Source organism: Numida meleagris, chromosome 6 (assembly GCF_002078875.1).
Source record: "Numida meleagris isolate 19003 breed g44 Domestic line chromosome 6, NumMel1.0, whole genome shotgun sequence".
In the NCBI taxonomy this organism is placed as follows: Eukaryota; Metazoa; Chordata; class Aves; order Galliformes; family Numididae; genus Numida; species Numida meleagris.
In genome coordinates, this window is record NC_034414.1 from 24,130,449 (window position 1) to 24,155,832 (window position 25,384).

Genomic DNA, 25,384 nt, shown 5'->3' on the forward strand with positions numbered 1-25,384 from the left:
TTCAGCCACTCCCAAGGCTCCTCTGTGCCCCAATACCCTTCTACTCCACCTCACACCTCAGTGCAGACCCTGAAAAGTGCCCTTATTTCCCAGTTCTGCTCCTCGCGCCTAGACCTTCTACCCTTCTAACACAAGGTCACCCCCATCCCCTTTTATCTCTTACCTCAGCACCCTTTTTGCTGGATTTTCGCTTAAATGATGTCCTCTTCTTCTTCTTACTGGATTTCATTGGATTCTGAAAAGAAAGAAACCCAAACACTTTATGAGGAGCTGCTGGGTAAGCAGGAGCCATGCAAAAGCAACAAGAGCTGATATGTCTTACCTGGGGCCGTCGGACCCGCAAAATCCAGGTGGGAGGAACAACGACAGCAGCGTGAGCCCCTAGCGAGCAGGGCTCTTCAATGTGTTGCAGCATGAAACATGACACTTTGCTGTGATACTGGAGAAGCAGAGAGACAAAGAGAAAACTCAGCCACCCCATTTGCTGGAGACAGCTGCCTTCTCCTCCCAGCTGCCCTGTGCCAGTGAAAGGAGAGCTGTAGGAAACGATGCAGGAGTTTTGTAATGGAAAGACTTCCTCTAGGAGGCACTGAGAAGGAAATTTCCCATAGTGACTCCCAGCTATCCCAGTAAGAGGAGCAGTAGCGGCAGGCTGCAGAGGATAAGCCTGGGGAGACCCAGCAAAAAGCAGAGCTCATTAGAGCAGATGTTCAGTGGGGCTTTGCTCACCGCTTGCTTGCACCAGGAACAGCTGATGGCTACAATCTCCTTACTGTGGAAGGCAAACTTCTGCTGGAAACCCTGCAGAGGGAAGGATAAGAGGCTTAGGGAATTCCCTTACAGCTTTCTACCGTCCAACAGGACTTTCCCACCGCAGGGAGATACATAAACAAAGAGAATGTGCCTGCAGCTGCAGCCCTCTAGATCCTTATCAGACAGCCCCAGCCACCACCCCACAGCACCAGGGAGGCTGCTGTGCTCTTTGCAGGTGCATCTCTATTGCCCATGGATAGTATGTCAGGAAGACAGTCCCCTCTAGGACTGATGGGGCCCAGGGGGAGAACAACTTTATATGAGTAGCATTCAAGTTGTGCTTTACTGTGTGAAACAGGCCACAAGTCTTGGTTTTGCCATAGGCTGCTCCTGCCTACCAGGAATGGTGGTATATTAGGCAGGAATTCTTCTACTTCCCAGTCCTGCTATGGCCCCTCGTTTGACCTTAGCTCCTCTTCAGGCTGAGAAAAAACACACCAAGATGTCCTCTCACCTTGCCACACTGCCGGCATTTCCCTTCCTGTCGCCTCCGATGCACCCAGTGATGTCGGACAACTATGGGCTAAAGGGAAAAAAAAAAAAAGAAAAAAAAAGTGAAAATCTCAGCACATACAAGGACACAGGAACAGGCAAGAGGAACAGACACAGGCCAGCCAGAACCTCTGCTCTTGCAGCAAGCCTGCTGCTCACACACACCAACACCAAACCTCTGTGAAGGCAAAGCCAAAGAACTTAAGGGCACAAGACCAAATTGCGGCGCTCACAGAAGAGGAAATTAAAACAAAACAAGACAAGACAAAACAAAGAACCAAACGAGAAAGGAAGCATCGGAAATTGAAGATAGAATCATAGAAAGCAAACAACAGAGTGAGTAAGCAGTAGTCTATAATGTTACTTTGGCCATAAATCACATCTCTATCTCTCAGTATCTCTGACCAGATGACAAAAATGAAAGGTAAAAAAAGTGCCAGTGGAAAGTCTGAAAATCCCCAGCGAGACACAGTTTCTGCACACAGTAATATGAAGGGAGCCTGCAGCCAAGCCAGCTGCCTGCACCTACCAACCTGCCCAGCTCTAACAATAGTGTTTTTCAAGGAAAGAAGCACCCCCAAAGCCCCCATGCCCAATTCACCCTGCTCTTCTCCCCAGATAAAATTCTGCCAACCTGGTGCAGGGAGACGAGCAGAACTGCTCACGGGCACATTCTCCCTGCCCACAGCCTTGCTGTGGGTAAGGGCTGGTGCTTCAGGATGGTGGAAGCAGGGATACCTCACAGGGGGGTCTCTGAGTATTGTAGGGGGACTGACCCACGCAGCAAAAAGTCAGGAAGAATCCTTCTCTATGGAAATGGGAGGCCGTTAGATAAACTGAGGAGTACTGGAGAGACAGGATGGCTCCACAGGCTGGACGATGAGCCATGAAGGCTGGCAGGTGCTTCACCAGTGCTGCTCAGCAGACAGGTCCCAGGCCTCCGTTTACACCCACTACATTGCAATGCAGACTAAAGAGGTCCAGCAGCACTACTGTGGACACCTTCCATTGCCACACGGAGCACCTGTGGCACCAAGGGCAAAGCTGAGCGATACAGCAAGAACTGAGCCTGCACCGCCCCCTGCCAAACTGTGGGAAATTTGGGGAACTGCTGCTTGTCACAGCCTCCTCTATTGGCTTGGACATCAGCAAAGGAAGGCTTTTTTTACCCCCCTCAGGAAACACTGTTTGCGTGTTCCTCCCATGCAGATACAGGTGCTATATAACATGCAAAGCAGCAGATGCTCTGCCTTTTGCTTGCGATCTCCTCTCATCTCACAGCCAGTCTGTGCTGCTGCCTGGCAAGGAAACATTCTTTACTGCACCTCCCTTCTGGAGCCAGGAGGCAGCACAATGCGAACACTTTGATGGGCAGTGTGCTGGCAGCAGCCGATCCCTTTGCCACCAAACTGGAAAGGCAAGGGCTCAGCCATGGCAGCATCCAAGGCACATGTCTCACCTCCCGTACATTCCGAGATCCCGACTCCCTGAAGGAAGGTTTGCAGCGGAAATTTATCTGTGGATTGAACACACATGGTAGAAATCAGTAAAATCATCACCAAGAGCAAACCTACTGGAGTTTATTTTACTATAGCAGAACCTCTGGAGATGTTCAGTGTTTGACTGCAAAACCCACCACCTTTGTCACTAAACAAAATGGGGCTGGGTGTCCCAATCAAGTAATTAATGCCCTTTTTGGTAGGACCCCTCTTTCCAGCAACACATTGCAGTTTCCAATCCTTTTATGCTACCCCAGAGAAAGGGCTGTCCAGTATCAGACTGTCAGAGCTTTGCAAGTCACAGAGAGGGCTTAACAGGTTTTACTCACTTTCTCCAGCTGTTCTATGCAGGGCGTATGCACTATGATCTTGCAAGCTGCACACTTACGCCTGGAGAGAGGTTTTTGCTGGAGGATGAGAAAATGGGAGGAAAAACATGCATGTGAACAGCAGGGTAAGGAGGCCAGAAACTCAACCTCTCCTCACGCTTCCCTCATACATTTCAGGATGCAAAAAACAAGTCCTACAGGAGTTTCACAGAACTTAGACACCTTGCAAGTAACAGAATCTAAGCATGTGTCTAGAACAGATGCTCTTAGCTCTGCAGCACAACAGGGAGGTGCTCTCCCACTGCCAAAGTAGTCCTTGGCCTCTTTTGACACTGTGTGAGAACAACACGGGAGCTGGTTTGGGAAGCACTTCCATGGTCTGGCCCAGAGCTTTGGCTCACCCAGTGGCAGTGTGAGGCTAGGGGGCAAGCACCACAGTGGCATCAGTGCTGCGCATGCAGCACCACAAGCACAACTGAGTCTGAAAGCAGGGAGAGAGAAGTGCAGCTACCCTGTTGTAAGGCCTGTTGGGGCTCCAGTACAGCATGCAGGGACAGGAGATGGCAGGCCTGGGTCTCCACTGCTCATTTTTCCCCTCTTTTGAAAGGTTTTTTCAGAGAAGCTGGATTCAGATTCTTCCGCTAAGCATGTGGGATCCCAACAACCTCTCCCTGCAATGATCTGCAGCTGTGTGCAGCCCTGCACTGGGTTCCTGCTGCAATCTGAATGGCAGCACTGGCAGACACTGGGTATGCAGCACTGCAGCACACAGAGACGGGAGGAACACATTCTCTTCCCCTCGCCGGCTCCCCAGCTCCTCACTTCTCCCAGCACCAGGGCCTTCGTGGTCTCTCCGCCGGGTGGCAGCACAGCCTGCAGCTGAGGAGCATGCAGGGGATGCGGTGACCCCAGGCGACTTACCAGCAGCTTGGCCATGCAGTTCTGCTCCCCAACGTAGCAGAAATCTCCAGAGACATTGGTCTCAAACCAGATGTGCTCCCCATAGACTGCAGTCTCCTGAAAGGCACAAGACAATGTGCTCTTCTGAGCATCCTCAAATGATCACACTGTTCCTAAAGTGCTTTGTGCCAGGGACAAGTTATGTGATGAGGCAGGGGAGAAGAAGTAGAGCTGGGTGTTGGCAAGGCATCAAGATTCATCGAGAAACCAGGGCCAACATCTGCACAGAGGAAACCTCACAGAGCTGCTGCCCACCCGCTAGAAAAAAGACCGCCTCAGGAAGCCAACTCTTGTTCAGATCCCCTTGCCTCTCCTTGTTCAGATCCCACAGCAAAGATCTCCAGCCCAGCTGCAAAGTGTCCTGTGCAGAGGCGCTGTTTCCATCACCACCTGAGAGGAGAATCTGGGGAAAGTTCAGCGCACGAAAAACTGTTTCTGCTCTATGACCTAAAGGTGCAGCTTTCAGCTAGCCTTGCCTTGCCTGTGGAGGAGCAGGGGCTTGTCCTGGAGCTCAGCCCCAGCCAGCAGCAGACCTCCAATGCCAGGAGCAGAGCTGTAGGAGGAGCAGCTGTGTCACCCTCCCGGGGAGCTGCCTGCGCCTCTCCTTGCAGTGCCAAGGGGTGCTGCCAGCAGCACAGACACTGGCACCAGCTGGTGGCACAGTAGAGGCCATAAAAGTGTCAAAGCCGAAGTCACTCGGGAAGCCTCAGCCTCGGAAGAGGTTGCTGCTTCCTGGCCAGGAGCCTGTCCCACACAATGCCCAGCAAAGCACACCACCACTTACGCTCCAGTCCACAGTGCTGCGTATCTGCCTCTCTGACTCGCTCCTCAGGGCTAGCACGGGGTTTGGCTGGGCTACCATGTGCTGGAGGCTGGACTTGGCAATAGCTTTCCTGGAAGACATGGGAGGGCCAGCTATTAGATCAGGGAGGAAGAATGGCGTGTCAAAGCCCGCCGGGCTGTCAGGTCCCTCATAAAAGCCCCAGGATGCTTCTCCAAGATGCGGTGGAGCCTGAAGCAGCCTTTCCTGGTACGCATAGCCCTGCCCATTCCTCCCTCCCCACCCCAGCCTCCCTCCCCACAGCATTGCCTCCACTGCACCGCCATACATACAGCAGCCTGGGGCTCCAGCCGTCGGGGCAGCAGGCTGGTTCTGGTCTCAAGCACTCAGGGAAGGCACCCCCTGCGTACTGCTGGGCCAGCCACCATGTGCGGCTGGTGGCCAGCAGCCCGGGCCAGAGGACATCGCTGGAGCGGCGGCGCTGGCTGAGGCGGCGGTAGCGGCCTGGCAGGCCGTGGGGAGCCCGACTGCAGCCAACATCGGTGGGCAGGCGGTGGGAGGAGGCACGGCGCAGGCAGCGGGGGCCCCGTGTCAGCAGCCTGGCCTGCAGCGGCCGCAGCCGGGGCAGCATGCCCAGCCAGCTCTCCTCAGCCCACCACCTGCTCCGATCCACCCTGCCATTGCCGTCCTCTGCAGACCAGGAGTTGGAGGCATCCCTGGCACCGTCCTGCCCGGTGGGGAGGAGGCCGGCCAGCAGCACGGGGGGCCCCAGCAGTGTGGCATCGATAGCCGGGGGGCAGCCCCCGCGCTGCTGCTTCACGGCGAAGCGGGGGCTGAGGCATGGCGGTGTGGTGCTGGAGCGGCGGCGGGGGCTGCGGCGGCGGGGCAGGGGCAAACAGGAGAGGGCTGGCAGCGGGGCCTCCGAGCCACGACGGCGCTGGGCCAGTGAAGCAGAGGGCAGCCCAGCCTGGGAGCGACGGCGGGCCTTGCCTGTGGGCACGGCCACCACGCTGGCTCGCCGCGGGCCTGGCAGCCCCTTCTTCCCAAAGTGCCTCTTAAAAAAGGTTTCCATTGCGCCCGGTGGTGGCTGTTGACACAGAAAGCAGGAGTTAGATAGGCTGACCACGGATCTGCAGGGCTGGTGATGGCCTCAGGTTTGCAGAGCACAGTTGAGGCAGCCGAGCTGAGAACTGGGTGCCATGGTGTATGGCAGGGCAGGGAGCAGCCTCTGGGATCCACTGGGAGTGTCTGGGACTTTCAGTTCAGAGCAAAGCTCTTCTTAAGGCAGTCTATGCTTATTTTCATAGCTTAGCCTGAGGAAAACACCCTCAGAAACACAAGAGACTGCTCCACGGATGAGCTCCCACCCTGGTGAGGCCAGCCCTGCTCACTGCCCCACTGCTATTTGCTCCACTGGTTCTGGCGCTCCTGGTGTTGCAGCTGTAACTGCTAGGCACAAGCAGCAGCCCCGCAGAATTTGTGGCAAATGGAAACTAAGCACTAAAGAAGGAAAACAATCAGGCAAGTCAAAGCAGGGCAAGCACATTTGGTGGAGCCTGGCTGAGAAAGCTGGAGCGGAGGAGAGCCTGGAAAATCATCCTATCTGTCCTGCTCGAAACTTCCCTCTCGTTTTGGAAAGAGCTTTAACGGGTCTCTTGACCTTTCGCTCAAAGCTCAGTGTGTTGCCAGGACGTTGCAGCTGTCTGTGAAAAGCACTGGGCCACAGATGGAAGCTGCTGCAGCAGCGGTTTCAGCGCTCTCAGCTTGGCATGCAAAGGTCAGAGCGGAAGAGGCTGACTCTGACTAGTACCAGCACTCCCATTCTCCAGAGCTAGTGCTTCTCTTCCAGCCACTGTTTGTTTCAAGCCTCTAAAGAGCCTGGTAGCTGGATCTTCGATTGCTACAAAGGTGGAGGACGGAAAGGTAAGGCTTGGTTCTGCCTCCAGCCTGGTTATTCAAGGAAGCTAGCTTTTTAGTTTCTAGTCTTGCTGCCATATCTGTACTTGGTAATATCAGACAAGGAGGGAAAAAAATAGTGATACTCTCCAGTGGAATGTGCAGTTCAGAGAGCAGCATTAGGGGAGTTAGAGCCTTGCTGAACTGAAAGCAAAAGCTACGTACCACCTCCTTGGAAGGATTTCTCAAGTTCCATCACAGCGAGCAATGCATGTACGCCTATCCCCACCCAGTGACCAGCAGGTTACCCATCACACCACTGAGGCCCATGCAGCTTTCCAGAGGACAAAAGCATGTCTTGCTGACCACTCAGCTTCCAGCCTGTCCCTATTACTGCAGCGCTCCATTCCCGTCCCTTCTCCCCAACATCTGTGGGACACTGCAGGGAATTGCATCATCACAAATAGGTTTTAAAAACGATATGAGCGAATAAAACATGTTTAAAAAAGCCACGAGAGAACTGCCTGAGCGTTGCAAGCTGCAGCAGACTCTCCTTGGCCAGCTTAAGCTGCTGGGAGAGATGCGATTGTCCACCTACATCCCGAGTGAGCTGAACGGATGGTCCCTTCTGCCTCAGATATTCCACCAGCACGAAGCTGGTGCAGTGCTTGCTGAGTTGCTGTGTTGGGCAGGAAGATCACTCAACACAGCTTCCTTCCTTTTTGCACCATATTCTCATGAGGAAACCTGCTAGAACACCCTCGGCTTGACATTTATGTTTGGTTACTGGTTGATTATGGTCTTTTTTATCTCCAGAGCTGTCGGAAAGTGGCACATGGACTCACACTCCAGACATCAGCAGTGAAGGTTACTGCTGGGCAATCATATGACAACCCATAACAGCACCATGTGGCAGCAGCTCAGATCTGATGGTGAAGATATCCCCATTGCTTGCAATTGACTTCCAATCTGAGCTCAAAATGGTACAGCACAGGCGTTGAGAACTGCAGCTGACAGTGCAGACAGACTGACTGCACGGAGCGCCCAGCACTGATGTGCACCAGCAGAGCTGTGTGCAGAGTGGTTGGGGAACGACGCACTAGGTGCTGCCGAAGGAGAGCTGTGTCCCGGCAGCCCCTGGCCTAATACTACTGACATTTTTGTGACCTCCATGCTTCTCTGAAAAGACTGTTGGCAGCTGAGTCACAACAGAGAACAGCCAGTGCTTGTTGCTTCTCTGCAGGCTGCATCACTGGGCTGTTAGCTTAGGGGGCTAGCTGGACGGAGCCTGGCATCTGCAGAGTAGGAGGAAAAGGAAATACTGATGCACGCACTAGGACATCAACTCTACTTGCATGCAGTTCTACACCATCATTTCAATCTCCTTCTGTGAATAAGAAAGGAGTCAGCAGCTCTGGCCTGCTCATGATCTACAGTCGGAGCTCTTGGTAGGATTTTTTTTAACCAGACCCCTCAGAGCTTCTCAGCCTACTGTGCTCTCTGCCTGGCTGAACCTTGCTGAAGCAGGAACGTACCCCAGATTGTGTGCTGCCCCGTGGAGCTGGGGGAGGAGGAAGGTGCTGCAGGAACCCCCTGGGCACTCAGAGAGCCCTGTGCTCTAAGGACAGAACTAACCTTGGTGGCAGGATCTAAATGCCCTTGGAAAGCTGACCAGGGATCAAAGAGGGAAAACTTGCATCTTGTAACTTCAGTGGACAGACAGCTCATGGATTGGCTGATACAGGCATCCTCATCACCCAGCAGCTATCAATCCACCGGTGGTGGTGACAGCAACAAAACCAGTTAGGTCGATTCCTACGCCTGACCACACAGTGTCCCTCAAGGCATAAGCTCTACCCACATCACGGAGAGCTTCTTGATATTCAGCTCCATTACTTCGCTTTGCTCCAGCAGCCTCAGGCAAACCTCTAGATACCGTGCTGACCATGCTCTCTGTGTCATTAGACAGGGACACTGTGCAACACACTGCTTGGTCCTTCCCCCGTGCCATCATTCCCGCTATCCTTCCAGCAGCCCGGTGTCCTCCTGCCAATGCCCAGAAGAAGAGGGACGCCAGCCCTGGTCCCCTGCTTCAGGGCACCACAACAAACAAGCCTCAAAGCCTAGAGAAAGTCTGGACTTCAAAAACACCATCAGCTCCTCCAGACCTTTCAATAAGCCTCTAGTTAGTTGACTGGAAAGCATTTTTTCCAACCACGGGGCTACAGTGAGGCAAATGAGCCTGTGTTTCAGCCTTCTCCATGACGAGAGCCTGTCCTGGCTGAGTCTCTGAAGCAGCACTTGCTGTGGCAGCCGGGTGGGTGCTATGGCACCAGAGCTGGCATCATGCAGACAAGACCCTGTCTCAGTTTACAAGCTGTCCTCCCTGGCAACGACAGTGACTTGCACAGCTCAACCCCTGGGAAGAGGTGTTACTAACAGTCACTTGTGTGTGATGCCAAGATCTCCTGGGCTCCATGCAGCCTCACTTCCCATCGCCAGCTTGCATGCTGCAGAGGAAGAGCCTGTGCTGGACAGAGAAGGGAGAGCGCTGGTCAAGACATGGAGCAGTCCTCAGCACTGTGGTGGTAGGGAGGTGAGCAAGTTCCCAAACTCTGCATAGAAAGTTTCTACCCAAAATTTCCACTCCAGCTGTAATCTGTCCTACATCATGAACCAGAGGCAGAAGCTGCACAAGGGGCAAGGCTGTGAGAATGAGGGCTCCAGGGCAGGAAGGTCTGAGAATAATCAGGTCACAGTGAGGACAACAGCTCTTGTTTCCCAGCACTGTCAGCCCCTCTACCTTGCCATTCATCACTACAGCTCTTGTGTGAGTAATGCTGCATGTCCAGGCACCACTCGTGGGACTGAGATGACCAGAAACATGTCTGTCCAAACCACAAGCCTTTAGCAGCAGTACAAAGTGTGAGCTGTGAGCTATGCTCACCAGTGCACGCCTGTGGCAAACCATGGCCAAGGACACCTTCAGCTGTGCCATCAACTGAAGGTAGCAACATCAGCTCGGCCTCTGTGTGCCATAAAGCCCAGTGACAGCCTGCAACGCTCTGCAGCACATACCAAAGGAGAGCACCAGGGCACAGACCCAGCACAACTGCGAGGGCAAAACTCGCACAAACTGAGGCCGAGCAAAAGCAAAACCCCACAGCCTCCTGCTGTACGTGTACAGGCCACCTTGCAACAGTGCCAGCGCAAGGACTCGATCCAAGAACCTGCAAGGTCTGATACGTTCCATACAATGAATGGTAACGGGATCTCAGCAGACAACGGCCAGAGGGAAAACTCACCCACATGCCCTCTTTCAGGGGACATGAATTCCATGGCACAGCCCAGCACTCAGCTGGCAGCGAGGACTTGGCGAGAGGGCACGGGGTCAGCACCTCCCTGACTGCCAGTGCCCGTGGCAGATGACCACACCAAACACACAAGGATGGGACCAGGCTTTACAGGCAGCCACTGCTAACCATAACCCCGTGCCACTTTTAGCCTTTCTGGGTACTCCACCAGGAGCTGGGGATGCCATCAGCAAGCAGGTTAAAGCAGGACCCTCACTGCTTCTCTCCAGCCTGTCAAAGGGAAGAAGACACCCATCTGTTGTACTGCAGCCCCTGTCCCTCCACGCTGACAGTTCATCCCCAGAGGACAAAAGGCACTGCCTGGAAGCATCTTCACTGACATTTTAATTAGGAGCTGTTGCAAAATCCCTTTTCCCCAAACAACCAGAGCAGGGGGGATGGAGGCAGCAACAGGATGCTTGCAGCTGCTTTGTGCAGGGCTTAGAGGCAAGTGGGAGAAAGGAAATGCTGCAGCTTTGCAGTTTCTCATGGGAAGCTCATCCAAGGAGCAAAGCAATACTGAAGGAGCCACCCAAGCCCACACAGCGATTTGAGCGCAGTCCCCAGCGCTCTGCCGTGCCTTGACCAAAATAAGGCAAAAGGGACCAGCTGTCCCACCTCCTGCCAGGCCCTTCACAAGATGCACAACCAAGTGTTCTTTAGGTCAGGCTTGATGGGAAGAAGAGGGGATGGGAGCAGAAGGGTCTGAGGCTCTTTTTTTTTTTTTTTTTTTTTACAGTTCTTGGCATAATCCCACCTCCTGCTTTTGGCAGCTCCATCCTGCCTCTCTCCAGGCTCTGGTCCCACCACCCCTTTGCTGCCATTTGGTGCCCAGCATGACCCACACCTTCCCCACTCCTCCTGCCCCAGATCCCAGGCAGTATCTCAAGGCTGAGAGCACAGGGAGGGGTTCAGAGCACAGTGCCCTGCCCAGTCCCACTGCCAGGTTTGATGTGCCACAGGCCTGCTTTAAGGCATACCTGCCAGGCTAGCTCAGACCACTTATGCTTCATAAAGTCAAGAGTTTGCCAGCCCTAAGGCTCAGAGTAATGTTCCCATTACAATAATGTGATTTCCTTCCCAAAATCCATGGAAGATGGAGTTTTGTCTTCATTTAAACTAAAGCTGTCTCCTTGGAGGCTCCTGGGCTGAGCCTGCACATTCATATCCCTTGACAACTTTCCACCATCATAACATTAAGAAGTTTATTTGCCACTGCACTAAATAATCTGCCTCCTGGTTATCAAGAAATTGGGCAGCACTGATTTAAAGAAGCAGTTGCTGTTTGGCTTCTGAGCTGAAAGTCAAGCAGCCAGAGTGACAGCCTGCGAAGGTGAATTATCCTTAATGAAGTGCAGAGGGTGAGCAACCATCTGAGCACAAGGGTCAGGCAAGAGCAGGGGATGGTGCAGCAGCAGTTCGCATTTTCTATTTTGGTTGCATCAGCATTGCCCGTGACCCAGGCTGGGAGGGATGTTAAAAAGTTCCTTATCTCTCAGAGCTCCTTTTGCAGAACAGCAAAGCAGCAGCGGTCAGGCCAGCCTTGGCAATTTGGATGGGCCATCTGTTCCTGTAGCAGATGCCCACAGCTCCGTGCCTCCCTGCTTAAAGGGAAGCCAGTTCTGCAGCCCAGCTGCCCCTTCCCAGATCCCCCTATGAATGCGAAGGCAGGGGAAAGTTCCCCAGCATGGTGCCCAAGCAGGGGACTGTGCAGCAGCCCAAGGGAAGCAGCATGAAACCAGCACAGGGAAAAAGCTCCAGTGTGAGGGATGCAGAGCTCAGGCAGCGATGCCCAGATTGGGAGTGGGGGAGGTTGCACAGACCTCCCAGAGGCATGGAGAAAAGCCAAGGGAGCCTCAGGCTCTCAGCTACAGGCACTGATAATGCGGAGATGGGGCTGAACACCTGCAGCAGGGGAGCAGAAGGGCATCCTACTGCCCCCAGCGAAAGCACAGGGTGCCACCAGCGCCAGGGGAGATGCAAGGAGCCCAGAAGTCTGTCCGGCCCTCCCCAGATTATTCCGGGGCCAAGTGGCTGGATAGGGACAGCCTGGCGGGGCACAGGCTGGCTCCCCATACCACTGTCCACTGCCACACTGCAGGTTTCCTACCGCCTGCCTCCTCCATGTGCTGGCAGGATATAGCCTGTGCCTTACGTGAGCAGCTGGAAACCTGCTTCTGGCAGGGAGAGCAGCAGCCACTAAGTGCCACGGAGCTGGGTTTCACAGAGCCCCTCCGCCAACCCCGCTCACAGCCCACAGAACAGCTGCAGCTCGCCCCAGCCTCTGGGAACCAGTGTAGCCAGGCAGGAGCACAGCTGAGGATTAAAGGGATGCCTCAGGAGTCTGCTCCCCCCTGCCCCTACCTGGTGCACTGGGACGTGCTGCCCATTCAGACTGAACCCACCAGCTCCAAGCTAGCTCTCCCAGCCCCCCCTTCCCCCAGCAACCACAGCCGAAAGCAGTGAGGTGCAGGAATAAGGAAGAGAAGGAGAGAAGAGAAGGGCAGAGCATGGGGAAAAGCCTCTGTGACCTGATCCGGAATGGCGCTGAGGTCCCCGCAGGTGACGAGTGGGCAGCAGTGGCTGCGGAGCAGCGGCAGGCCAGCCCTCCCCGACCAAGTCCTAGTTTGGTGAGCGAGCGCTCCGCTGCTCCCTCCGCCTCCTCCCCGCGCTGCAAACCCTGACAGCGCTCATTAAAATAACCAACTGCACTTCCTCTGCACACAGCCCCAGACAGGCTCACCCCTGGTGAAGGACGCGCAAGCAAAAGGCGCCCAGGGAGAGAAGGGACCCCCGGCACCCAGCCGCTTGTCCCCTCGGATCTGAAACGCTGGTTTGCCCCTGCAGAACATGTGGTGCTCGGTGAGTGCGGGAGCAGGGGGCCCCTCTCTGGCACAGGCACTTGGAAGTGACACCCTAAGGTGATGTTGCACAACCAAACCCCTTCTGCAAACGAGGGATACAACAGTTTCCCTCAAAGCCATTCCCTCCCATCTCCTTAGGGCATCCTTTGTGCAGCCCCAGCAGCTGGGAGCAGGCAGTGTTCAGGAGCCTGTTCCCCCCCCCATGCTGTGGCAAAGGCCGTGCCAGTGGCCAAATTGCCCTGGGATGCCCACAAGGAAGGAGCCCCAGACCCCAAAGCAGCGAGTGCCAGTGACCAGTTTGGGTGAGTCATGGTGGCCCAACAGCTGGGACCTCCTCGTCCCTTCACACCCTGCCTCCTCCCAGCTGCTCACTCCCTGCATACATGTCACGGCTAAAATTAGAGCCGGAGCTCTTTCTGCGCGCGGGCGTGCAAGCCTGCGTGTGCTTGGACCGTGCCCAGCGCTCTTTGGGGACCGGGGAGAGAAGACAGTAAAACGACAATAACAAAACGTCATCAGAGATTGCTGCCAGAGCAGCAAAGGCAGGCAGGGCCGGCCATCCTCCCGTGGCTGTGCTGCTGATGGGTATCACAGGAAACCATTAATCAGAAGGGAGCCAGGCCTGAGGTCTCCGCTGCAGCTCTGTCATGCAGGTGGAGCACGTGGCCTTTGCAAAGCGGTGGGAGAGGACACGTTAGCAAACATCAGAGCTGCTGCCGGGGTGTTTTCAGCCCTGCTCTCGTGCTGCTGGCAGCTGGAGACACCCAGGCAGGCGGCAGGAAGTGTCTGCCCGCTGAGACCAGCTCTGCCCTCTCCCTGCTCAGATCCAGCAGCTCCTGGTACCAGGCAGCTTCCTTCCTCCTCCCTCTCCAGGGCCAGATTCCAGCTCTGCCCTGACCCCACAGCAGCAGCAGGCAGAGGGACAGCCGCCCCCAGCAGGTACCTGTGCCTCGGCTGACCCAGTAGCTGCGGTGCAGGCTGCAACCGAAGACCCTGGAGCAGAGTCCTGAGATGTCCCCACTGAGATCTGCTTGCTGGGGCTTGGCAGAGTGTTTTCCCATTGCATTTACCAAAGAGGAAACCAAAATCATGATGTGACTAGCTGTCCGTCTCCTGTTAACAAGCACTGAGCTGCACGCAGCCCTGAGCCCAGCTTCCCGTGAGGGAAACGCACCCAAACCCCACAGCAAGCGGTGGCCATGGCCAGGCCCTGCAAGAAAGAAGCAGGGCCAGAGAACTGGGGAAGGCTCAGCGCTCTGAGGAGCTAGGACCCCACACTGAGCCTGGGGCAGGAAGGCACCTCCTGTCCTCACATCACCAGCCTTCACCATGACCCTGTGACTAAGCTCCAACTCATGGGCTGAAAGGCGCTTGTTGGTTTAACTGTGACCCTGTTGCTGGTATCTAGTCCCATCTGTGGCATCTGTTTCACCATGTAGCAGTGTTACTCAGCCTTTTTCTCCCTGTCCCATGTACAGATTGAAGTAGCTCAGCAGTGTTAAACCCCTCACTTCTCGGTTTTGCAAAAGGTCAGCTTGTCCCCATTACAAATGGTAGGGCAGGAAGAGAAGTCGACTTTTTTCCTCCACCCTTTTTGCTCTGATTGCCTTCCGCATGTCTGCCCTCACGTGCTTCCTTTCCTCCTCTCTCCCTCAGCCCTGTATCCCTTTGCCCACTTGCCTCACACCCTCTGATGGGCGCTTGTACTGTGGAGGAGACCCCAGGTGAAACAGCACCACTGGGGCAGAGCGGATTGCCTTCGGGACATGGGCTGGCACCTCGCAGGATGGTAAGCGCAGGGCCACCTTGCTCTGCTCGCCCTGTTTCACTGCTCCCAGCAAGCCCCAGCACCAGCCTTATTGCTTCAAAAAGCATGGGTTGCACAACATGTGCTCCCACCCAGGAGCCATGAGGGGCGTGAGGAGCCCCTGCCATGAAGGCCCAGCTGCTGGTCACTGCTCTGCCACCTTTGTCTGCCCAATCTCAGAGCACTGAGTGCTGCTCTTGCAGAAGAGAGGACAAAAAATGCAGCAAAGGCCTATGACCAAGGAGACAAGGCCCACAGAAGGGCCATCCCACAACACCCAGACCAAGCAAGCACCAGGAAAAGAGCCTGAAGAGCCCTTCCCCCTGCAGCAGCCCTCTAAGGCGCAGTACAGAAGAGCAACCATGCCCTCTGGTGTTCAACCCACAGTGCTTTGGGCCTCTCCAAAACCCATTAACACCAGTGTGTGGGAGCGGAACGGCCATATTGCTGCCACCACTGCACCTCTACCCACAGGAGTGCAGCACCGCTGTGCCTAAGGGCTGGAAGAGCTGGACACCCTGTGATCAGAGGCAGCATGCTGGGCAACATGCAGGAAGCTAAGAAGCCAGGAAATGGCAACCAAACCCTTAGCAGGCCAGTGTGCTGCATCACGAGGGCACAGGGAGCCTGGAAACCTGTCCCATCCCCTCACCTCCCTTTGAACACTCATGAGCCCCCTCTATGGTTAGTCTCGGTGCTGGCTCCCACACAGTAAGCACACGGCAGCAGTCACGGTTACCTCCCAGGCCTGGTTTCCTACTCCAGCTGGCATGCTCAGCCCACTGAACTTCAGGCTGGTTGGCCACCCAGATAAGCCAACCTCAGGTCATTCAAGCACTCAGCTAGCATAGGGCCTGGTGCTACAGTCCTCGTGCCCACGACAGCCAGGAGATGGAGGAAGAAACCCTCTGCATGCCTTCACCAGACCACCAGCAGGACAGGGCCGCCACATAAGCCGAGGGAAGTCCAGCAGTGAGCTGCCCTCGGGTACAAGGTTAGTGACACACGCAGCAGGCAGCAGCCTGGCTCTTGGTGGCCTTGGTTAGTGCAGGCACAGGAGGGTGACGTGAGGTGAGACGTGGGTGGGAGGGAGGAGAGCTCTCACTCTGCAGCAGCTGCTGGAACTGCACAGCCTGCGCAAGCCAATAAAAATGCCACGTACTTATACACGGCCGGCCGGTGCCTTATCCTCCGGGATCCCCTTCGGCCAAGCTGTCTGCCAAGGAGACAAGGGAGGACACCTTTGTGGGGCAGGTGGAGTCTGGGGACACAAAGAGAGTGGTCAGCACACCCTCCCATGCATGCCTCCAGCCACCCGGCGCACTGTTGGCCTGGCAACATCCCTCCTCCCAGCACGCTCTCCCCATGGCCTTGGTGTGCAGCCATGGTGGCAGCACCTGTGTCACCTCCCCAGCTGCCAGCTGTGGGGTCTCACAGGCATTCCTGGGGGAGGGTACAGTACCCTGCTGGGGAGGAGAGGCCTTGTCCAGCACCACGCTCCCGCTGCTGGGACACAAACTCAATCCCGGCCAGAGTCACCTCAACCCCACGGCCAAAACAAACACCACAAGAGCCACCCACAGCCTGCTGCCAGAGAGCTGCTGTGGGCAGCGGGACTGCCGGAGGCCAGGCATTTCCAGCACCCACACTCACTGCTTCAGCTTCTGGTACCCCCAAGCCGATGGCCAAGGGCAGAGGAAGCATGGCTTGGGGACCAGGGCCACACCTGCAGCAGGAGGTGGCCATGCCTCGCTCCTCTGCCTCCTCCTCCCATGCCCTGCACCAGCCTGGATCCTGACAGTCTTCGCCCCAGCTGCCAGCCTTGGGCAAGGATTTGAATTTCAAATAAATTATGAAGGCACTTGACAGACCTCGCATGAAGGAGCATTGTTTGAGCAGGGCAGGGCAGCCTGCTTGCTCCAAACCTGTGTACAGGCACCAAGCCCTGCCGATGGGCACAGAAGATGCAGGGAGCAGCGCTGGCCAGGAGTAAAGTGCTGTGTGACCCAGTGTGGGGGGCAAGACTTCTTTCTTCAGACCCTGTGCCATGGGACGGGTCCCGCTCCTGCATGCAGCAGCAGGCAGGCACAAAGGACCCTGCCAGCAGATCCGCTGTTTAATCCTGCCATCTGCCAGCCTCCATCGGGAGCAAAATCCCCGCAGAAAACAACCCTGCCACGTTTCAGCGTGCTCCACACGATGTTCCCTTGCACGGTGACCTCGGGTCTGTGCGGTAAGAGGCTTAGCACTGAATCTCGGCCGGGGCAGGACAGTGAGGCAGGACGAGATACAGATAATCTGACAGAGAGGGAACTTTCACACGGAGGGGCCACACGTGGCTGTCCCCCAGCCCCAGGGCCTGTCCATGAGGCCAGATCAGACCCCAGGCAGGTTAAGGTGCTCCTGCCCCGTGGTTCCTCATCTTCCGTACGCTGCTGGGGAGCGCAGCCTCTGCCACAGCCCCACACCTGGGCGCCAACGGTAACTGAGAGATGGGCCACGTCGGCACCCACGTTTCCTGTGGGAGATGAGCTGTGCCAAAATGAGGGGAAAACCCTTTGTAACAAGCCTTTTTGTTAGCTTCTCTGACTTCCTGGGACAGAAAACCAATGGGGCCACGTGACATACTGCAAAGCCACAGCGTATTTTGGAGCCTGAGTGTGCTCCTGCCCCACAGAGATGAGCTGCAGCCAGCCTCACCCAGACAGCACGAGACTTGCCAGCGGGCAGGGCTGAGCAGGAGGCCCAGGCTGTCTGGGACGCTGGGGACCAGAGGAGGTCCTCTAGGTTAGCAGGACACACGTGTCGCAGTGTGACAAGTAGGACAGAGCTCAGAGCTCACTACAAACCAACCCCCTCAGGCACCAACCCCCCGGATTGTGGGCAGGAGGAGAACATTGCTGGATGCAACACGTGTGTCTGACGTGGAGCGGGGGACTCCATCCCCTCTGTCTTCGTGGTGCAGCCTTGTCACATGCGCTGGTGCAGTTTCACCACCTACTTAACGTCCTGACGCGGAGGAGGGAAAAGCGTTCACAGCTCCCAGAGAGACTGCAGCCGCTGCCATGCCCACAGGTTTCAACAGAAACACGAGGAAAGGGGACTGTGCTTTTGTAATACTGGAGAGCTGGCCTGGGGAAAGTTCCCCGGCTCAAGATCACCAAAACAGAGGCACTTATTCCCTCAGAGCCAGGTGCCAGCTCCAGAACTAGCAGGACAGGTTTCGGAATTTCCACACCCTGTCCATGACCCTGAGCAGGCCCTGTATCCGAGCCCTACATGGAGAAGGCTCTGGCAGAAGCACCTCACCTCCGGCCAGCCCCCCAGGCTCTCCTGAGAAGGATGGCTTGTGGTCCCAAGGAATCTGAGCCCTAAATCTGCTTCTGAACTCAGCACCCAGTTATGCAAGCAAGCAAACGTGTGGCTGAGAGCAGCTCTCACACTTCAGCTCACAGAGTCACCTGGGAGGAAGAAGCCAGAGCTGCAAGGAGAGCAGAGTTGGAATTTATCTTCAGAGACTCTGCCAAGTCTTCAGAAAGACTGCTCCCTGGGCACAGCACCACGATGAGAGAAAGAAATCCTACGCTGCAGCCCTAACCACCTGCCAGGGCTCAGGATGCATTTCTAAGAGCACCTCCGCTTGCCCAGAGCCTGGCCTTGCCCTGTGAGCACCTGCTGCTCCCACAACCCAGCAGGACACAAGCGACCACGTGGCCCCAAGTTCTCTCCCTTGCACCACCTGCAGCTCCAAATGCTGTCTCCCTGCAAAGACCTGTACAGCCCCCCAGCTCCTCCTTTGTCCTTCCCTCTTCCCATTATTTCATCCTCAGGAATAGAGAGGATCACTGTCCTTTGTCTCAGCCCTTTGCTGAGTGACACATCCCTGGAAGGGACACTCCAGCTATGAATCAAATGAGAAGTTCTGCCCCTTTCTCCAGCTCTACTCTCCAGAAGGCAGCTGGCACACACCCTGGTGTTGGACAGGGGAGAGAGAAGAGCCAGGAGTGAGCGAGCCGCAAGGATCCATCCCCTGCCAGCAGTGCAGCAATGACCCTGAAGACACAGGTGGCTTCAGCCGGAGCAGCTGAGGACTCTCACAGGGCTGCTAGCCAGAGCTAGCCCTCTGCCTGCCCTCTGCCACCTGCGAGTGGAGCAGAGCATGAGGCTGGCAGAGTTGAGAGCGAGAGGTTTGCCAGCTAGATCCAAATCTGCATGTGTGGAGAAGGAGGAGGCATCCTCTCGATTGCTCAACAGCTAGCTGGCAGCGAGGTGTTTTGTGAAAAAGCCTGTCCTGAGGTAAGCTTTGCTCAGGCTCTGACAGCGTGCTGATTTTACAGCTCAGGATCCTCACTGCTGCCACAGCTGCCTGCTTTACCCTCGGAGCACCTGCAGTTTACCCCATAGCACAGCATATGTACCACCCCTGCACGAGGGCAAAGCAGATCCTCAGCCCTGCATCCAGCTCTTGGGTTTGGGCCAGCCAGGCAAAGGACGAATTCAAAGGGACACGGTGGTGCCACCAGCATGGCACTCGGGAAGGCTGGGCAGCAGCCAGTGCTCCTGCAGATGCTTCTCCCCAGCTTTCACATGCCGTCAGCATCGAGCAGAAAGACGAGCGTCGTCCCAGAGAAGTGTAGGCGGGCGCTCAGCTCCGTTTCTCAAGTGCCGTTAACCCACACGCTGTGCCACCCACAGACCTTCCCGGGGCAATGACACATGGCCCCCAGGCTGTATGCAGGCCCAACAGGGCTCTCAGCACCATCCCACGCTCTGCAGGCTGTGCTGCCGATAGCCTCGCCGCACCATACCCACCACCACATACGTGTACCCAACGGAGTGGACGTGGTGAAGAGCCTGAGCCCCACAGGGAGACTCACACCAGCAGCTCACTGCTCCAGCAATGGGAACAGCGGGAGGAGGGCTGTGTCCCCAGCACGGTACTCCCTTCCCAGCTGGAAGAGGTAAACTGTGCTGTTCACTTACACCACAAGAAACAGGGCACCTAGGAAGGAAATTTAATCCCAACCACCTATTATCTGATTGGCTCCAATCTCTTTATCAGCCCAATTATAAGAATTAACCATGTGTGGCCCGGATGCACGTATTGTGCACTTGTCTCTGTCAGCACTGGAGCCAATTATTCCACCCTCCTTTAAGGCAATTATCAGGTACAGAAATAAGTCTGCTTGCAAAACACAGCAGGATAATGTGCTGCAGGCAGAACTTGGGGTCTCACCTCCTATTGCTTAAAAACCCCTCAGGATTCACCTGCAGTGAAATGTCCACGATGCACTGGGTGCCAGCCTGGGAACAGACAGGTACCATGGCGGTCCAAAAAGACAAGCAGAGTCCAGTACTGGCACAGTCTCCTGTTTCTTGAGTCTGCCACTCATTGGGCTGCACTCAGCAAGCTGTGCCTCCTGCTGTTGTAGCCTGAGTAAGCAGCGGTCTTGACAGAAGGTGCAGGCAGGGCTGAGTGGCATGTGCCCAGCTCAGGAGACCTCTCCTTGCAGCTGGGGCTCCCCAGAGCAAGGCTTGATCACCCAGTGCAAAGTTTCCTCTTCACTTACTTCAGCCAAATACACTCCGGCTAAACTCCAGAATCCAAGGGGGTGCACATTTCTTCAGCAATCACTGTTCAAAAGCATTTTGGGGATAGGGACTGACTGTACTTCTCCAAAACAAAGGAGAATAAGCACTTAACCCTGCAGTTCCTTCTAGTGAACTGGAACTCAGAGCTACGTTCTGCTCCTCTGTTCAGGTGGGCACAAATTTGGCAGCTCTCAGCAGCCCACAGCCAAACCTCCTCCACACCTTCAGCATGCTCTCTTCACTCAGAGGTGTGCGTGGGGACTTCTCCCTCCCTCATGCCCCTTGAAAATCTCTTCTTACACCCCTACAGCTTTTCACAGCTCTGAGAGATGGATTTGTCGCTCAGGGGAAACCAAGTCCCTCTGTCAGAGGAAACAGAGCAAGAAAAGCATCCAAACACCAAACAATGTGACAGGCATCTTGAGCCACATTGCAGAACATGCTGCACGGGGCCAGGTCTGCGTTTCCTGCACTGCATGCACCTGCACTGCACAAACCCATCTGCACAAGGAGAATCTGCCCTCTGTAAGCTCTGCCATGCTCTGCAATAACGGCTTACACAAGGATGCAGGACCCTCTAGGGGCCAGGGCCAGCCACTAATATGAGGGAAAGGACAGAGACTGCAAGAAGCTCCACACGGCCAATGATGCCAGCTGTGAAACCAGAGCAGAGGAGAGCAGCTCTTGCGCTGGGTGGAGCGACCTTGCAAACCCTTTGCTCCCAGCTCCTGCGTGACTTCGCAGGGCGTGCTGTGGGGCTGAAAAGGGGGCCCTTCCCCTCTATTTACCACTAGTGAAACCACACTGGGAGCCCAGCATACTGCTTCGTCCCCTCTGTACAAGAAGGATGCTTACAAGCTCATGGTCAGCAGAGTGACACCGGGAAGGACGAGGCAGTTTGGACCAGACAGTCCCCCTGTAAGTCTCTTCAGAACTAAACTATCCTCATTTTACACACCTCTGGATGGTGTAGACACCTCTTGGCTTACATGGCTTGAGCATCCCAAAAATCAGGTGAGTGTCAGGGTCCTGAGGACAGAGCACTTGGCAGACACTCAGTGGAGATGACAGGGCAAGTCCAGAATGTGGTCCTGGGGCTCCCTGGGAGCAGCGCAGAGCTCGCACAGCCCCAGTGCTGACAGCTTGCTGAAACTGCAGCTGAAGCGCGAGGTGTGAGCGTGGGGACGGGGACATGTGGTGCTGGGCATGTGGAAACAAACCTCCAGACACGGGACTCTGACTTCTATGGAAATTATACCCAACTTCCCATTATCCATGCCAATAGTTATAACGGAGGAAAACGCAATCTCATCTTCCTCTATCAGCACGCTGTGTCCCTTTGGCACCTCATCTCAGCTGACTGCATGTTTTATGTAAGTGGGGTCAACATCCTCTCCAGCGCCCGCTGCAAGCACTACGGGTCGAAGCCGGGGCTGACAGCTCCCCGGAGCTGGCAGGCTGGGGGAGGCTGCCTGGCAGCACCCCGTCCTCCAGACGAGGACCGTGTCGGATGCTCCGCGCGGCTCGACGGACGCCCCAGCGCACGGCCCGCTGCCGCAGGCACGCGACAGGCTGTGAAAAGCCGTTTCGGACCGACGGCGAGCAGACCCAGCGGCGGGCCCTCGGGTGGGCAGCGCGGCTCCGCCGCCCCGATCGCGGACACGCGGGGCAGGCGCTGCCCGTCGTCCCCCCGCACCGCGCAGGCCCCGGGGCGCAGCGGGAGAAGCGCGGAGCCGCGTCCCGGCCGCTGCTCACCTGCGCCCGAAGAGCCTGAGGCCGGTGAAGCGCTTGTTGCTGCGCCGGCGGCCCGACGGCGGCGGCCCCTGCTCGGGATCGGCGCCGCCCGACGGCCCGGAGGCGGCGGCGGCGGAGGAAGAGGAGGAGGAGGAGGAGGATGAGGAGGGCGAGCCGCCGGGCGGCGGAGGCTCTGCCGCCTCCATGGCCGGGCTGGGGGCTCGGCGCCGCCGCTACCGGCTCGCCGCCCCGCGCTTCGGCTCCATGCGAGGGGAGGGACCGAAGGGGACGGGCGAGAGGCGGCGCGGGCGCCCGCCCCCCCCTCGGGCCCGGCAGCCGGGCAGGAAGTGCGGCCGCGCACCGGCGGGTCCGGAGGCCGAGCCGGCCAGACAGCGCCTCCTGCCGCTGCCCTGGCACCGCGCACGGGGCACCTTCCGCTCCGACCCCCTGCTCGCGTCCCGGGCCCACGTACCGCCGCCCTGGGACAGGGCTGCTATCACTACCGTAGGCTGCAGCGAGGGGACGGAGCCCCAGCCTCGGTGTCACCCTAGCCCCGGTGTCACCAACCTCCGGTGTCACCAGCTCCCAGTGTCACTGAGCCTCAGTGTCACCAAGTCTCGGTGTCACCGAGCCCCAGACTGACCAAGTCCCGGTGTCACTGAAAGCGGGTGTCCCAACCAGCCCCCAGCAGCCATGGCCCGGTGTTGCGGGCTCAGGAAGCCGAGTGTCAGCCCTGCTGCCGCCCCCGCACTCAGGAAGAGGTTCGGCGACAGCAGCGGGGCCTCCCTCGTCCTCCCATTGTTCGCCCTGGCACTGGTGCTGCGCCTCGTGGCCCGGCTGCGTCACTGCCGCCCTGCAGCTCCTCGGGGCGGCAGGAGTACGGCAGCCCTCTTTGCATGGCAAATGAGCCAGGCACGAGCGTCACCTTGCAAAGGGTGCAGGGCCACCCTCACAGTTGGCCCTGGGTGCAGCCACACGCGTGGTGTCCGCGTGCCCCTCAAGCAGGTGCCCTGCTGGGCACAGACGGGGGCTTTGAGCCCCCAGCGCAGGGGGAAGCCTATGGGCCCGCCTCAGCAGTGCGGCCCTCCAGCATCCCGAGTGTTGAGGCTGTGCACACCCAGTGGCACCAGGAAAGGGGAGAGAACTGCGGGTGAGGAGCTGAGAAAGCACAGGAAACCTTGGAGGAGCCGTCCCCCCACCCCGCAGCGCAGCGGGGGCCACCGGCGCTCAGCCCCAGCGCAGCGCAGTGCCCATCCCGGCAGTACCTCGTCACTGCGGCCCCTGCGGGGCTCTGGGGGACATCCCACGAGCGGTGCCGCCACATCTGCAGCAGCACAGGCCGGTGCTGCTCAGCCAGCCCAGGGCTCGTGCTCACTCTTCCTCCCCCGGCGGCTGCTTTCCGGAGTCATCCCGAGGGCAGGGCCTGGCAGGGCTCTGCAGCTGGTGGTGGTGGCGTGGGCCCCGCTTTGTTTGCACCCTCCACCTGGTTCCTCTCTCCGCACTTCCTGGAAGTGCGAGGGCGGCTATCCTTGCGGCCGGCGCCGCCACGCTCTTCCTCCTGCAGCCTGCGGCCTGGGCCAGCTCTCCTCACGTGGCCTGGGCTAGCTAGCAGGTCCCTCTGCATCCCCAGCGTGCTCATCCCATGCTGGGCTCCATGGAGGGCCCTGAAGAAGCACTTGAGTGAAGCACGAACACCAGGAGCTGATGGCCTCGTCGCCGCTGTGTGCGCGAGGGCAGCTCGGTGTGCCATGCCTTGCTGCAGGCATTTCTCTGCCAAGTTTCACACCCTGCCTCGGAGCACCCAGCCCAATGTCCCTCCTTGTGCCATACGCTCCCAACCCTCATGCCGTCCCACAGTTCCCAGAAGGGCCCGGAAAGCAGGTCCTTCTCTCCGTGTGAAACTGCAGGGGTCCTACACAAAATCCAAGGGGTTATCTACTTGCCACCCCCTGCCGAGGCCGCCTGCTGGGTCGGGCTGCCCAAGCCATGCATGGTGCCAGCCACCTCCTCCCAGCTGTGCAGGGACACAGAGACAGATGTCTGTGCCGGCAGAGCAGGCTCAGCGCCGTGGGGATGGATGGCAATTCAATGATGCTGCTCGGCACTGCCTGGCTAATGCAATTATCAGGGCGACAAGCAGGAGCCGGGCTGGCTGCCCTACTGCTGCTCCCCCAGCACAGCTCAGGCTCTGTCCCAGCTCCTGCACTGCCCAGTCGAAATGGGGGGTGGTTGGACACCCTCTGCCCCTGGAGTGCACAGAAATCCCCATTAATGGTATCCCGGTGCAGTGGCTGGAACAAGCCCACCCTCCTCTCCCCTCAGCTCTGTTGCGGTGACCCAGCTTGTCCTCCTTTGCTCTTTCCACAACAAAGCCCCTCTGCTCCACTCCAGGTTATATTTAGCTCTGCACAGAACAGCGTGTGAGATGCTCAGCACATCCTAACCACTGCCCTCATCCTATCTGTCACTCGGGGACTATGCCAAGCAGCTGGGCCCCCAAATCCCTGCTTGGCTGTGTGGGGGCATGGCCAGGCAGGGGGCCTGGGGGCCACTCTTCTGACTACCACAGTGTCCATGTCAGGTGCTGTCGTGCCATGGGGGTGGCCAGGGCAGGGCTGGGAGCACAGGAGAGGAGGTCTGGCTCCCTGCGTGTCCTTTGTCATGCATGCAAGCCCGAGCAGCAAGCACTCCTGCGATGTGGTTTCCTCTCTCACACCCCTGTGGGCTGTGCTACTGGGAGCAGTGGTGGTGACAGAAGGTCACTGCTGCATGTCTCAGTCTGAAAGCAGACAAGAAAGCACCCAAGATGACCGAATGCCCCATGCAAGTGTCGAGCTGCAGGGTGCTGCTGAGAATTGTCCTGGCCCAAAGATCCCTGGCAGCACTGGTGCTGTGCCACTGCTCTGCGCGCTGCTCCTGCCCTGCTGTTGCACACCGGAGCAGGAGCTGATGTGACATGAGGCTTTGGGCGCACTCCTTGCTAAGCAATGTTGGCAACGAGGCACAAAGCTCCGGCACTTGCTCAGGGTTTGCTGTGGTGCTGGGTAGCAGGAGCCCTCCTAGCACTGTGGGGACACCTCCCTGCAGGGAAAGTGTCCCAGAACCTGCAGAGCTGCTGCCCAAGCCAGCATCATTAATAAGCTTGGCATGGAACTGCTACTCAAAGCCCTAAATATAACCTGAGCGCTGAGATCTATCCGCCCGCCCAAGGCGCCTCCGTACACCACGGCAGCTATTTATGGAAAGAGCTTTATTTCCATAGGC

The 25,384-nt window shown here is 57.2% G+C and overlaps 1 protein-coding gene across 6 annotated transcripts in view; it reads right to left on the reverse strand.

Annotated features, from left to right (window-relative positions):
• The window catches only part of DGKZ (diacylglycerol kinase zeta), a 39,226-nt gene extending 15,623 nt beyond the window's left edge, over window positions 1-23,603 (reverse strand). Inside the window, exons 1-10 of one of the 6 annotated variants that reach the window (XM_021401353.1) lie at window positions 23,386-23,603; window positions 15,957-16,055; window positions 4,878-4,986; window positions 4,055-4,150; window positions 3,134-3,211; window positions 2,765-2,821; window positions 1,268-1,336; window positions 730-801; window positions 323-439; window positions 164-235 (exon numbers count right to left, since the gene is read on the reverse strand). In XM_021401353.1, the coding sequence (XP_021257028.1) occupies window positions 164-235; window positions 323-439; window positions 730-801; window positions 1,268-1,336; window positions 2,765-2,821; window positions 3,134-3,211; window positions 4,055-4,150; window positions 4,878-4,986; window positions 15,957-16,055; window positions 23,386-23,444 (828 nt within the window). In that variant the 5' untranslated portion in view covers window positions 23,445-23,603. Of the gene's footprint in view, window positions 1-163; window positions 236-322; window positions 440-729; window positions 802-1,267; window positions 1,337-2,764; window positions 2,822-3,133; window positions 3,212-4,054; window positions 4,151-4,877; window positions 4,987-5,206; window positions 5,962-12,654; window positions 15,917-15,956; window positions 16,056-19,606; window positions 19,630-22,141; window positions 22,411-23,385 lie in introns of those variants that run through there. The other 5 variants (XM_021401351.1, XM_021401350.1, XM_021401354.1 and 2 more) reach the window with 5 other exon arrangements.